General features: G+C 32.8%; 1 protein-coding gene and 1 long non-coding RNA gene across 3 annotated transcripts; both read right to left on the reverse strand.

Moving 5' to 3' along the window:
• Positions 1-59: 59 nt before the first annotated feature.
• Positions 60-1695, reverse strand: LOC148621369 (uncharacterized). Its single transcript, XR_015920848.1, has 4 exons — positions 1630-1695; positions 1184-1349; positions 657-744; positions 60-188 (listed from the first exon to the last, which is right to left on the reverse strand). It is a non-coding gene; the product is annotated as an uncharacterized LOC148621369 (long non-coding RNA).
• A 6300-nt stretch (positions 1696-7995) lies between these two features.
• Positions 7996-15528, reverse strand: LOC148621370 (uncharacterized). 2 transcript variants are annotated; one of them, XM_088575616.1, is made up of 9 exons: positions 15378-15528; positions 13464-13572; positions 12681-12722; positions 12156-12421; positions 11481-11660; positions 10520-10688; positions 9341-9421; positions 8850-8960; positions 7996-8384 (listed from the first exon to the last, which is right to left on the reverse strand). In XM_088575616.1, exons 2-9 carry the CDS (start codon positions 13476-13478, stop codon positions 8073-8075), a joined length of 1176 nt encoding a protein of 391 aa, XP_088431742.1. In that variant the 5' UTR covers positions 13479-13572; positions 15378-15528; the 3' UTR covers positions 7996-8072. The 2 variants fall into 2 exon arrangements, with proteins under 2 accessions (XP_088431742.1, XP_088431741.1); XM_088575615.1 differs by having other exon boundaries at positions 15373-15528.
• Between the last annotated feature and the right edge of the window lie 370 nt (positions 15529-15898).

Consider the following 15898-nt stretch of genomic DNA (forward strand, 5'->3'; position numbering starts at 1 on the left):
TATCTTGAATGCATGATGATGAGTGTTGAATAAGACAATACACATTTTATGTTTAAATTGTTTTATTAGATATTTTAGTTTTTGAACAAGTTTTTATAAATAATTAAATAAATAGCATCAATTAAATAATAAGTTGTCTATGATTCAGGGTGGGACTTTTGAACCATATCTTCCAAAGTGAGTATAATCTGAAAATGAAAGGAAATAATTATTAATGATTTTGATTGACAACATATGCAAATAATAACCATTCTTTTCAACAATTTCACACAAATAACAAATTAAAGTACTAATCAAATTTTTTTTTATAAAACTTCAATATCGAGCAAAATTTGAATTCCAAATATTTGTCTAGTTTTGGGTTATATCGTTGTCATAAATTTATTAACTTATTAAACACAGTGTGTATATTTATGTAGAATAGACGTAAACGAAACAATAAATGTAGAATTGTGAAAACATGATTTTTGCGCATTCATTGACATGCAACAACAATTATCCAAGGATAACTATTATTTTTGGAAGAAAACGGTTAATATTATTTAACATTAGCTTAACATTTGCTACGCACAATTAAAGGCGGAAAAAAATATTTCCCCCTTTCAAATCCTCACAAATTCTGGTTACGGACCAGAACAAAATTTGAGAATACTTACAAATAATGTTGTAGTTTTTTTATCGTTTAACCAGCAATTCTGTTTCCAGTGACGTTGAACAAGTTCAAGAAGTAGAGACCTCCGAGAACTGAAAAAAAAGAAGTCCATGTAAAATCCGTTTCTATAGGCATTGTATTGATCTTATAATACATTTGAACAATACTGAATTGAATACAAGTAAAAACCTTACAAAAATAACATGTATTAAAGTGTCATGCATAGTGTAAAATAAGAAATTCCACAGTTATAATTTTTAACAAAAATGAGTTAATGAATATGTGTATTGTATATTTTAGAATTGATTTGCTATCTACTCCCTAAATATTACAGATTTCTTTTGTTAGAGTTGTTTAAAACAATTCTGTAAAAATGTTTTTAATTGCAAGAAATATATGAAAAGGTAAATAAACGCTAACTATTCAGCCAAATGATACAGAGAGCTATACTATGTTATATTCTAGTCATAAGAATTACAAATATTACTTGCAAGTAGCCTGTTTATTTAGCGTGAATAACAAAATACGTACGGTAGTTGAAGAGTCTGGCTTGCCGAAGAGCCTGTACACTGTTACTGGCATATGAGACGTACTGTCCTGCTCCTTGCTGTGCGTGGTAGCCGTATTGGGCTGAGACCAATGCAATAATGCAGGGAAGTACAATGAGGAGTGCGATTTTGGCATTCATGGTTATTTTCTAAAAAAAAAACAAAGTTCAATATTAGTATGCAACAATTTTGTTCATTTACGTTTCAAAATATAGTAAGTGTAATAACTTTTCTTGCTCTTGACGTCAGCATATCGTGTGTATACAAATATCTCGTTTTATCCTAGTTAGAATCTTAAAACGTACAAAAAAATATTTAGCGTTTAACCCGCATGTTTGTAGACATTTTAAATATTTTTGCTTACCGTTACAACTTCTCAAAATTTTATAATTTAAAAACCGACCTTAATGCTTAAGAAATTGAACTAACCTTTGATTGTTGACTTCGACTGAAAGTGATTCCATCTTGAAAATTTCGCTAATATATAGTAAAACAAACTTCCTTGTTGCGCAATCGACATTTCCGGACGGGTATGTATTGAATACATGTACATGCATTTCTATAATATTTAACATGTTAACATGTGTAACATATCATAACACATGAAAGTCAATTTTTTTTTTACATATTTATTAAGTAACTTTTCGGTAAACGATTTTCTACATAAATTCACGAAAGTGAGAAATATATCATTTCAACACTGTGTATAAGAATTACATAACACTGAAAATGTCTATGAAATCTACAGATTAAATATAATAAGGAAAATTGAAAGACAAAAAATAATTTTAAGCGCTTGATGTATATGTGAGAGTTGGAAATGGTTTTTGAATTGCCAAGGATTTGTTTAGAAAGGGCGTTTGGCCGACGCAAGAACGCAATTGTGCGTTCCCTGGTAAAAAGCCATGGTGGTATTTGTAGGGACTACACAGTACAGGGATTCGAACCTGAGCACAGGGATCGATATGAAAACATGACTGTGTATCAATGTCAGCAGATAATTGTCTCTTCCATTTATTTCTTCGATTTTGAAACCAAATTTTGATTTGTGTTTCTGTCAGTTTCAGGGAGTTCGCCAATGCTGTCCTGTCTGCGCTTGATAAATAGCGCTTCATGTCGAATGTTGATTCCAATTGATATATTTGACTCCTGGAAAAAACTGTCCTGGTTTTCTTTTTTCTGATGGTTTGACTTTCTTCAATTGAAGATATCCCAAACATATCGAAATGATTTTCTGTGCTTAATAATGGTCGATCCTGCATACTTGGGATAGTAGACGAATTTCTCGGATTAGATAATTCTATATGCGGCCTGCTGTCGCTCCATAGCAACTCTGCAAAATTATACATCGTTATCAAAATTTTCAATAACAGTATTTTCATACTGAATAATAATAAATAAAATGTATTAATAGTAACAAATTCATAAGGTAACAGTAGAACAATAGGTGTAACATAGGAATTGTTTGTAGTTATTTTAAGAATTGGAAATAATAAAAATTTTGTCAATAGACAAAATTTTTATCATAGCCAATTCTTATTAATTAATTCTAAAGCATATTTATATCTTTAAACATGAGAAAAGTAGCACTGAATTTAACTGAATAGGAGTGTGTCAATATTTGTTTTATCCATGGACATAATACAAAATTGTTTTAGCCAATCAGATAACAGTATTTATCTCAAAGTAATTTGTATGATTATAGTGTAACGCAAAGATCAAGTTCTGAAAATAAAGCCGAAATCTGCACATATTTAAACTAACATATAAAAACATACTAAAACTATAAATTATATGGAAATTGCATTTATATTGTACAAATATATTTGTACAGTGTGGTATAATTTGGATTTTATCCATCCTCACAGTTAGGCAATATTTATACACTTGCATGACACAAATTAACCACTTCATCCGTCTTCTTTATTAATTTGTGACACTCATTAGTTACCCTTCACTCATCTCCAATAAATGTTGATTGCCGTTAACAAATTCTATTTCACACTTACTAACCATAAACGGACAATTCAGAAATTAATTGCATTTTATTGTAGCGATAAATAAAGAAATCATGAAAAGACAGTTTCATTGGCTTTTCATTGTTTCTGGTCAAGGCGTCAATTTCTTCAGTTATAATTAAATTTTCCTGTCCCTTTTAAAACTATAGAAGAAAAAAGAGGCTAAATAATGAACGCTAAATTAATGATAAAAAACAACCACATTCGTCTTTAAAGTATGTTTTGGAATAAGAACTTTGAAACAATTACAATTAATTTAATAATGTATACGATTCCTTAATGCTTCATATATTATTATTTAGACGAAAAAAAAAAAGATGGGAGAGAAATCTACTTTTCAAATATATCGGATGTTGATGAAGCGCTGAGTTACTTCAATGTTAATTTGATTTAGTTGTCAATGAGAACACAAACCTAAATGGGACACATTGCATCATGATACAGATAGGCTTACTTTCATAGTTATATAATTGACCACTGAATAATTTTAGAGAACAGTCATAAAGACTTCAAGACGGAAACAAAATATCTATACTACATGTAAAATAAATAAAAGGGATATACATGTTACGGTTTTTCTCCATCGATACAATAACTTTTTAACTTTTTTCCCTTTCTCTGTTTGATGAATGAGATCAACAGTTTTGTTGTTGTTGTTGTTTAGTTGTTGTTATTTGTTGTTTTTGTTTGGTTGTTTGGTTGTTTGTTTGTTTGTTTTTCTTCTTCAACAATTTAAGCTTTTTTCTAAACCATAATTTAATCACACGAGTGTTTTGCGAAATAAAAACAACTTTATGTTTACGTTTTCTTTATCGGTAAAAAAAAAAAAACAAATGAAATACATTTGTTATTTTTTTTTCTGGAATCACTTGATCGAATGAAACTTTTTTTTTTTTCATTGGAAGCAACATTCTATTCAAAATATATAAGGTTTCATTTACTCGCAAATTACTTTTATATTTCTGTTCCGATAATATTAAATTACTGCTTAGTCCATAGTGCAACTCCGTTGTTTAAAGTTTTGTGCTGCTTTTGACATGAACAAACTTATTATTTAAAAATTTAATATCGTCAATTATATACTTACTTTCAGAATGACTCACAGCATATTCAGCTTCATTATCTGCATTCCAGTTTGTCCAGGGAAAGACACTGTCATAACTTGGCTTTTCATAGCTATTGTCCACAATGTTGTGTTCACCAATTTGTGATTCTCCTTTGTTCGTTTTAACTTTTGTCGATTCAACTAATATATCACTTATAAGGAAAGATTTCTTTGGAAAGCGTCTTGGCACATCCGAAGTGTTTTCCATTTCTTGTGTATCCTTAACATTTGCTGAGCTACCTAATCATTGCTTTTATAACGCCGAATAATTTATTTAGACACATCAGTATGGAATTCCAGTAATTGGTTGCCGTTATAAGGGTTTTATGTTGATGATCAAGAATTGTTCGAAAACATTTCTGTATTTTTAATATGAGATGCATCGTATTCGTAGAACAAAAAATAAAACATTAATTGATTTTATTTTATGCTTCAAAAATAAACCAAACGAAGATGTCAGTTGATTAAATCATTGGAAATACACATTTTGTGTTTTGTAATTTATTGTATGTTAATTTTTTCAATTCTTTATATACCAAAAGGTACAATATTTATATGATTGGTATTTAGAAACCACTGGACCAATGACACTGCTGGTGGACCAAACATCCCAGAGGATATCCAACAACCCAGTATTCAGACTTGTCTGACCCCGAATCATGTCTCATATATTATTTTCCGAAAATTGTCGAAGCATAAAATTCTAATTTTTAAAAATCTGAGGTTTATTCCCTGTTTCAGAACCTCAAGATTGAGGACTTTAAGGCTAAACCATGTGACTGTTCTTGCAAAAACTCTTAATTCAAATACGGTCCTTCTGGTCACGTCGTTAAGGGAGATTTAACCATCATCGAAAACGAATTTGCGTAATATCCTTTCTAAACGTCCCAAGTACCGTGAAGCACGCTCCATAAATTGGAATTATAACTTTAAAGTTCTTATGGATACAGTGGAGGACTACGCAAGAAAATGAATCAAACGAGAACAAGAAGACATTGATTCTCTGTCAGAGTGGACATGAGGCCATGAGGTCTTTGATTTTGAAACGGATGAAAGTTTTACGTAGGTCAATGAGTGTCAATGCTACATCAGTTTTCAAAGACCCCGATTTAGCAAAAATATTGTCTACCACACATGACAGATATGTTGTGGCTGCAGCAGACAAAGCCCAGAACAACATTGTCTTCAAAACGTATTATATCCAATGTTTATTATCAGAGGTAGACGTAGAACTTACTAGCAGTGGCAAGACCTATACTGCCACTACACTATCAAAAGAAGAGATAGTGGATAACTATAAATCGGTGCTATCCTCTTTTGTCTCTCTACCAAAGATGATGATTGTGATTTACCGTCTATGTACTGGTTTCCTAAACTCCACAGGAATCCATACAAACAACATTACATATTTGGATCTGCTAAAATGTACCACCAAACCTCTCACAAAACGTTGAACTTCTATACTTACAGCTGTAAGAGGGTCTCCAGTCTTACCACAACACTTGTTACTCCCGTAGTGGTATTAATTCAATGTGGATCCTGAAGAATTCGAAAGATCTTTTGGAGACCCTCAACTCAAGATTATTATCAGAATATAATAGCATTTAAACCTATGTTTTTTTTCAACACTGTATACTTCTATTCCCCATACTCAATTAAAATCCCGACTTAAAAACATTATACATCGTTGTTTTTCCAAGAAAGATGGTACACCTAGATACAAATATATAGTTCTTGGTAGAGATTCCTCATACTTTGTCAGAAATAATTCCAAATCATCTTCCAAATATACAGAGGAAGATGTTTACAAAATGCTGGAATTTTTAATCGACAACATATTTGTCCAGTGTGGTGGGCGTGTTTTTCAACAAACGGTCGGCATTCCAATGGGAACAAATTGTGCTCCTTTACTTGCTGACCTATTCCTTCACTCTTATGAGGATGACTTTATAGCTGATCCGATCAGAAAGAAAGAATATCGTTTGGCTAGATCCTTCAATCTCAGTTTCCGCTATATGGATGACGTATTATCTTTAAACAATCCTAATTTCGGGGATTTGATACATCGCATCTACCCAAAAGAACTTGAGATAAAGGATACTACAGACACTGTCTCATGTCTTGACCTACACTTAGAAATCAATGGTAAAGGAAAACTATTGACCAATCTTTACGACAAACGTGATGACTTTTCATTCAGAATTGTCAACTTTCCTTTCATCTGTGGCAACATACCTTCGGCTCCTGCGTATGGAGTGTTCATATCACAACTCATACGTTATGCCAGAGCTTGCCGAAACAACGCAGACTTTTTGTATCGCGCTAGAACTCTAACAAATAGGCTTCTGGAACAAGCTTATGTTGCTACAAGATTGAAGTCATCACTACAGAAGTTTTATGGTCGTTATCATGAACTCGTGGATCGTTATGGTGTATCCATCAGCACCATGAGAACTGATTTATTCAACGGGTCATAGTTTTCCTTCCCTCGTTTGTCTACCCCGGACTTGACTTTTTATGAGCAACTCGGTGGGTGTTTCTAGAAAAGCAGAGGACGCTTACCCTACCGGTGCACCTGGTCCATGCTCCCAGTTTTTGGTGGAGTTGCTCATTTACTTTTGTTACTTTGTATGTATGATTTTAGTTACTCTTTATGTTCTTTGTTGTGTATGTCTGTTTTCCATGTTTGGTCTTTGTCCCTGGATTGCTTTCTTTTGATTATCGCTATAACCTTGGTTCCCTTGATTACTCTTTCAAACATGGGGCTACAATGGCGTGCTTTGGTTTCCTAATTCGATAGTTTTGATTTTTAGTACTTCTTGTATACAATTCATTTTTATCCTTTTTAAACTTCCTACGTCGTATGTCCTCTTGCTGCTGATAAGAAGTTACTCTTGATACGCGCGTACAGCATTTCGAAATTTGTAATACCTATATGATTGATGTTTCTGCAATTTAACACTGGACATATTTTAGCCCTATTTATTTTTCATCACTGTAGGTTTTCGTTTCAATTTTTAAAACTTAACTATATTTAATTGCAAAAATGAAAAAAATAGACAAGTGTCTTTCGATCGTTTTTGTGTTTCATTACATCCGCTGTAAACCCTTTGACATTACTTACTCAAATTAAAAACAACATAATCAAAGTAAAAAGACCAGACGGGGGAAACAGATACACAGAACAAAATACATGAAATAACCAAAACAACACGTAGAGAGAAACAAATGCAACTGAGCAAAAACTGTGCTGGTATGGCCAGCGTCATCTGCTTTTTTAGAAACCTCTGCAGAGTCGCTCATAAGATGTCAAGTCCGGGGTAAAATAGGTGTCCGTATGTTTTCTTGAAATATACATAGCTTAGATTTGCTCACAATTTGTTTCGCTTTGTTTCGTGTGTATTTTTGTTTTGTTTTGTTTTGTTTGTTTGTTTGTTTGTTTGTTTTGTTTTGTTTTGTTTTGTTTTGTTTATTTGTTTTTGTTTGTTAATTGATTTACTTATATCGCGACTAAAGCTTTTTTTTCTTTTTTTATTGTCTTTATATCATTCTTTTGTATCCAATCTTTGAATAAAAGTACATAAAACTGTTGGTAGTATAAAATTAAGTTGAAAAAAAATCATACATACACTTCATCTAGGAGTCAATTGCTTTCACTAATATCACCTATGATTCAAAATAATTCTTTTTTAATTGTTCATGAATAAAGAAACAATTGTATAACTATTTTCCTGATATATTGTCAGAGACTATGTTCCAGTTTTCCTCTGAGCAACCCCTTGACAAAGGAGCGAGTTACTTTCCGCATTTAGCAAAGCTGGCCATATAAGGTAGTCATAGACAGCCGCATCTTCATCATCGTCATCATCAAATGGTTGGTATGTTTCGTATTTGAAAGTCTTATCACGTGATACACTATCGTCTAATATAATTGGATAAGATTGTATAGCTATAAACCACGCGATATTTACACATTTATCCACAAACTTTGTGATATCATAGTTCTGTTTTTGCTTTGATGTGAAGTCCTTCTTTTTCATAAAAACTTCGAACCTGAAGTTCTGAAATAAAGAAAACTTTAGCCATAATATTTCAAAATACAATGATTGGTGACTACCAAACCAGGTAGAAGATTTGGTATCGTTCAATTTGCGCGTATTTATTTTCATGTTATACGCTGCCATTGAGAGAGTGTGCAATTATGTGAGGAGTTCCTGATCATATTCAAAATATGTCACAAGAAAAAAACTTCCAAACCTGGGAACAAAAAACTGGAGCTCAGACTTATTGGTCGAAAATAAGGTTGCTGATTATTGGTTTAATTCCTTTAAGGTGTGCATGCTGGATTTAAATGTCATGACGTCTGCCGTCAGATTAAGTCTTTCGACAAATTAACACAAAAAAAAAGAAATTTGTGAATGAATCAGGTATGGAAAATGCACGTTGTTATAAATAAGTTTCGAATGAATAAGTAGTAAATATATTTAGGATTTAATTATTCTAATATAATATATAATATATAATACCTTGATGATACTCATTGCCGTTTGTTCAGCAACATTTTTACGAAATATCCCTGCTTCTTTCTGAATATCTGGTTGCTCTTCGGATTTTCCCGCAGGAACATTGATATTTGTCTGAAAGAAAAAGGACTATCGATGTTTGGAGTCTTATATACATGCAGATCGAGGTTTAAAAAAAATCTAACACTTATATTCCCCTAAATCTGTTCTTCAAATCCGTGCATTTAAAGCAAAATGTATTTATTCGAGTTAAGGAATGATTAGACATTTGATTTTTATTAAACCGATGATTGACAGTAAACAATTTGTATTATTCCATTGTTACTTTCTGTTACAAATTAAGTATTTTTTTTAAGTTTTAAGTATCTTCATTAAAAAAAGTTTTTGACCGTATAAGGTATAAGAAAACAAGTGAACGGTCCTACATACAATTATGCAAGTTCAGATTTCGCTTGAAATGACTTGATATGCAAAATACACAAAATCAACCGTACACGAGGTTTGACGGACATGCTTGTCTTTATAATTGCTTCCAGGTGCTCCGGTGCCAGGTTTTCACAATATCCAAATGCGTCCTGAAATACAAATAAGATCAAGAATTTTAGGCGCCAAACGCTTTATTTGCATCAGTTTATAAGTGCGTTTTAAGTTTAAATATCTTTTATTTGCGAATAAACAAATTTGGTTATTCCGACTCACAAGGGTCTTTTCCATACATGAACATAACAAACAATACATTTGGTGCAATTTATAACGACAGGTGTAAAACACATAATAGTGATTTAACTACTATACACTGAAAAGTACGGAGCCCTGTTGGTCTCTCAGAGATAAGAGATTGTAATTTAAAAAGTCCAGCGCTGTAGATTCAAAGTCCAGCGGTGAAGATTTAAAGTCCAGCGGTGTAGATTAAAAGGCCAGCGCTGTAGATTTAAACTCCAACTTTGACTTTGAATCTACAGCGCTGGAGTTAAAATATACAGCGCTGGAGTTTTAATTTCTAGCGCTAGACTTTGAATCTACAACGCTAGACGTGCTGGAGTTTGAATCTACAGCGCTGGACTTTTTAAATTACAATCTCTTATCTGTGTGAGTCTAACAGGGCTCCGTAGAAAAGAATATAAAAGAGAAATTAGTATAAGTAAATTACTCTATACTGAAACGACCTGAGGTCTGAATGAATTGTATTTTTTTAAGTGTGTGATATCTTGTTAACTGTCGGAAACCAGGTACTAAGGCAGGTCGCTTAGTATAATCAGAACAAAAATTAAAAACGTTCCTTATTATATTTTAATTTCTAATGGGTTCAAATCCAAATATTTAGAATTGATTGATAATCAAAGCGATTTTTTGGGGATTGGGGTTATTTTAATCGTGAAGTGCGGAATCACGTCTCAGTATCAAATCAGATTATACAGAATAACTTATTTTGTTTAAAGAAAACCAATCAATAAGAAAGCTTGTTACAGATTGAAATAAATTGTTTAAAAAATAGATGCGATAGAGCCGTTAAGAAGTAATCAAGGGAACCAAGGTTCCTAACGGAAATCAAAAGAAAGTAATCCAGGGACAAAAATATTGTTGTAAACATAATCACATATAGCCCAAAGACAAAAAAAAGCTGGAATTGAAAGTCGAAAAGGAGCAGGTTCACTAAGGACACAAAACATTACCGTTAATACGCCGATTAGTTTACTGGCAGCCGGTTCCTGATTTACTTTATCGTTCAGTAGAGCTTGATTGGCAGCGACCCAGTCGTTCTGGTATACTTCGATATAAAGTTCCGAAACACGATCTACTGGCAAGGGGTCGACAATGGCATCGGGTGGAACAACTGCAGTCCTGAATAACAAGCAAAATATAAATTAATGTTATCACAACAGGTCATGTCGCACAAAATGTCGAATTTGCCGGTTTTGTGGAACCGCCCGGGTCCGATTCAGAAGTTTTTGTAACTTATAGTTCTAATATACAAAATGTCATACAAAAAACCTAACGAACTAATAATAAAGAATAGTGAGTTAAATTGTGTGCTAGGAATGTTAAGCATGTCCTGTTCCGCCAGCGGCACCCGTCATAATGCAAGTGAGCATAATCCAGTAATAGTCTAGCATCAATAATGCAGCTCCTCGCCACGAGTCATAAGACGGTCCCGTCAAAAACAATTCAGACTAGGGCAAAATAATTCAATTCAACGAAGTATCATGATGTTAATAATGTGGACCTCGTGGAAAATTATTGACGTATTAAACTTGCTTCTGGAATAAAACACACACACAATTGTGTTGTCATGTTCAATTTGTCTAAAGACCGCTAATGTCACTTTCCATAGGTGCAAAAGCTGATTTCACTAAGTTCAATGTGCTATGCATTGCTACACCGGCTCATAGAAGTCAATGAGCCAAAAAAAAAAAAAAAAATAGAACGCAATTACAATTTACAAAGAAAAGGATTCTTTATGCAGAACTCGCAAACTCAGTATTTTACAGTGACAATGTATGTACAAATAAGAAAAAATAATTATCAACTGAAAACCTGTTCATTCTCCAAGATTTGATGTGCATATTTTCTACAGTAATGTACCACAATCGCTTTGTGTAGTGGTGTATAACTTATTTCAATACATGAACTAACCGTATAGAAGCCCTCGACTTCGCCTCGCGAAGTGTTCTGACCTCCAAATTTTTCCGATGTAATTCTCGCTTCAGTCGTTTGACTTCTTCCTCCAAGTCTTTATTTTGACGTTTTTGTTGAGGTCCTTCTCCCTTACTGTGTGTAGAGATCATATCAGGTGTTGCAGCCCAAGAGGCTTTCCTGCATGTAGAAATAATATGTTTTATTTGGTTTTAGTTTCATTCACAAAATTGTTTGCATCAAGCTATTCATTGGTGTTCATCCCGGTAAGGTTGTTGCCTTTTTTACATATCCATTCTCGTGATATAAAGATGAATGTATGCATGTATCACCTAAATGCTACATGCCTTCAATACTAGCTTTGAAATTATCATAGGAGGTTTACTACTTTGCTGTGATATATGTAAAACTACTTTTTCCCAATGTCAAACATTGCAATGGCGGATCTAAGAGTTCCGAAAGGGAGGCGCTCCACTGAATACCTGTTTTGTTTATATAATCAACCGAACTTTTCGAACATAAAGGGTTTCCTCACCCCCTATGCACCCCTTGGACCCGCATATACATTGAGTAACATTGATACTAAGTATGTGTACCAGACTTCGTACTTTTATGTTCTTAAATCTTACTGCAACCATTTTTAAAACTTTCGTATTTTAAATTTCATAGTTATACCATGCAGAATTTTGTCGGTATTCCCCTGTGCGGTTAGACTCTCTGCTGTCCATAACAGCCAATCTGGTCCCCCTACTGGATCGATCTTCTAACTGCAGTTGAAGTCTCTCTATTTCAAAGTGAAGCTTGTCACATTCGGCGCAGTGGTGAGATCTTGTATCTGACTTGTCAATTTTTGCATAATCTGGAATCACCAACTGGCGAGAAACTGGTTTTCTCATGGGTGTCATCCTGGATACTAGTTCAGCGCGGTATTCATGGGAACCCTATCAACAACATTATTTTGAAAAAGGGGAGGGTTTCAGAAAAAAAGAAGATTCAAGGCTATAATTTTGTCACGTTGTCCAAGATTCACACTGAATGAACAAAATTTTCGGACAAAATTTCAATCCTTTTTTGATAATTAACTATTACTCATACTTTTATCTCAAATGTATCTTCATTTTTAACAAGTCGATAAACCACTCAATTCTTAATTTAAATCGACGTCATTGTAATGTCTAACAACACCCAAAATTTACTTACAGGAGAATCCTGTGGCTTGTTTCGAAAGACGAATGATCCATTCTGAAATAAGAAAATTAAATATTACCATGTTTGTTCCGGTGTTCAAAGGACAATAATAAACAGGTTCATATAATAAATACTTATTTATACATATATATATGAATAATGTAAGAAAGAAAAAAAATGTTTACATGGATTTTTTTTTAATTTATGAAACAGTTTGTTATTTATATCAAAAGTACTTCAGATCTTTAAAAATTTCCTTACAAACGAATCCGTAATAGGTGCCCATCTAAGTCACTTGAGCAACATGACTTTGGTAAGGGTATATTATACAGTCAAATTCGCTAAGTGAACAGTGCATCTTGTTCCAAACTCAGTTCATTATTTGAGGTAATATGGGTGCTTTTTGTTGTTGTATATCGCGGTATATGTTTTTGTCAACGATTTCTTGCCTAGAAATCTCCATCTTGAGTACTGATCCCTTTCGATGCCCTTGAAATTTTTCTTTGCAGTGGGGGTCGAGAGAGATTCCGTGGGTTGAAATCTCTTATTTTCCCCGATTTTTTTCCGTTTTGTGTGAAACTTGGGCAAAATGATTAAATGATAGCCTATAACCTCTTTTTTTTCTGGAACCATTCCCCTTTTCAAAATATTTTGGAACAGCTCAGGGCTGACTTTTTGTATGCTATAACTGCCACGAGTATGCTATTGCACCTTAATATGTAATTCAGAGAGTTTTCAAACTTTTTTTCACCAATATAAACCAACTTAACAAACACGATAAAAAAACAATCTTACCTTGGAAGAGAACATCTGGCTGGGTTAAAAAGTGGCGTTCCTTCTCGTCTCTCCGGTATATGTCATATGAACTACCCAGTTCATGTAAGTATATACTTTCTCCAGAATTCTAAACATAAATATTGACAAAATGAATGTGAGTTTATTTACTTTAGGTTTTGGATTGGCCCGCCGTACTTTAAATTGGGTACTTATTTCAAGTTTATAACCAGTATAAAAAGTTAAACTCTTTTACACATTTTTTTCACTCTTAAGTTGCCAGGTAATAAGAAGTATTGAAATGACAACTTGTATACAATTGAACTTTTTAATTTGGAAGTTGTATGTGAAAGGTTTATTTTGTATAATTTGTTACTCGCAAACTACGGGATTTTAAGATAAAGATTGTATTGAAATGATGCACTGTGTATGCATTTTTCTTCAGTTGTCTTTTTGGTGTCCGCAGCTTCTATGTTTTTTCCTTCGATTGAAACTTTGGTAATCAAACATTTTATTGATAATAACATTTTCTACTGTGATGATGATTTTGATTCAAGAGCCATTCGCGCATTCCGGCAGAGTCTGGGGGTTGAGTTTTCTTTTTGGTTTGTTTGTTTGTTTGTTTGTTTGTTTTTTGTTTGTTTTTGTTTGTTTTTGTTTTTGTTTTTTTTTGTTGTTGTTTTTTTTTATTAGGGGGGTGGATAATATCATTAAAACATTATTAAAATTAGCAAAAAATAACAGCTTGCAGATAGTGTTATCCATTTTCTAGATCGGACTTAAATAAATTTCTGGACTTGTCATAATAGCTTCTATCATTATATCATTAACAATGTATTTGTAATTTTGGAATTATTGAAATTTATGTTGCTGTTTAGTCAGTACTTTTAATCTTATAAGTCGTAATTATATGCGTCTTTTTTTAATTCAATGAAGATGGTTTTCTTCTCCACCCATGCAAGGCCTTTCTGATACGTCTTTTATCGACACTTGAAAGTTATCGTTCTTAAACATGAGGAAAACCGGAAAAGTCAAACATGTTAAAATGTTGTTTTTTTTCTGAAATTAATACGAAGTTCGCTTTTGTAGTGAAAAAAGTATGTATTACAATGTCTATAAAAATACGTGAAGCTGAATTTACGAGACTATGTAGGAGTGTCCAAGAAATCGTGACAAACTTAAGAGGTTATATACAATGAGCATATAATACTTGTTTAGAAATGAATGATTTCGCCATAATGTAATTGTTGGTCATTAATGTGTCTTCGTGTCGTTATTTGACTTTTAAGTTTATATTGAAGAAGTGTAATCGTTCTGTTACCGTGTATTTTATTACTTTTGTTGTCAGGGCCTTTCAGAGCTGACTTGAAGCTGTGTTTACACTTATTGAAAACCCTTTGGAGATCTCTTAAGTATTCGTTATTTTTATAGGGATAATACGATGGTGCATTTGTTTCGTTTCACTATATATTTGTTGCCTTTTCTATAAAACAAATTTAGAGAACAGTGAACAAATTTTGCAGAAATTTCGCTCGTTTTGTCGTACATTACATTTGTTTCTATTTAATCTAACTCTGTTTCGTTTACTCATTTACTTCATTTTGATGTACTGATAAAGTATTATTGTTCGTGGAGTACCAATTTCATGGTTTTCGTGGTTTGCTACGTTTCCAGCGAAAGGGAAATTCCCCATTCAATTGTAATAAGAAGTTAAGAATCTACGAACTTAACATTTTCCCTAAACCACGAAAACCGTAGTTTGAATTTCCTCTGGCCCTGCAACCCTCCTCCGCAGCCGACATAACAATATCCAAATAAAAAAGGGACTGGATGGTCAAGGAAATTCAGACTACGAAAACTGGTACTCATGAATAAAAGTGCTTTCACATATTTGCTACTCAAAGAAATTAAGTGAGAAAAAAATACCAACCTTACATGGATGTCTACGGGAGATCCAATTATTGTTAGATTATCCCAATTTCACAAGATAGACCATTCTTCAATAGAATAGACCGAAATAAACCAACCCAAGTAAGAAATCGGAGTAAAAACACATTTAAATGCCATAAACCACTTCAATACACAAAATGTGAATTTCGACAAGGTGAAATTTTAAATCTAGTTTCAATGTTATCGAACTATCTGTCAATTTTATACTCTAATGATGTGGTTTAAACTACAAGTTAAAAAGAGTAATTAAGAAAAATTGCTTTCCTAAACATTGGTTGTTTGGATATGGTTCGACATAGCAGTTGTGTATTTACTTAGTTCTCAGTGGGTTGAAAAGGAAAATGTCAAACGTTTTCATAGTGCTAAAATACTTATTATTTGTGATGTTTTAAATTGGTTTTACATTTGTATTTTGATGCTTCATTTCTTTTAAAGAGAAAGTAATGGATTGTCATGAATAAATTTCCAATATGATGTCAAGAAATTAATTAGAGTTATCGCTCTTT

The sequence above is a fragment of the Perna viridis genome, chromosome 3 (assembly GCF_037379345.1).
Source record: "Perna viridis isolate PV_CMFRI_1.1 ecotype Kerala chromosome 3, ASM3737934v1, whole genome shotgun sequence".
Classification (NCBI taxonomy): Eukaryota; Metazoa; Mollusca; class Bivalvia; order Mytilida; family Mytilidae; genus Perna; species Perna viridis.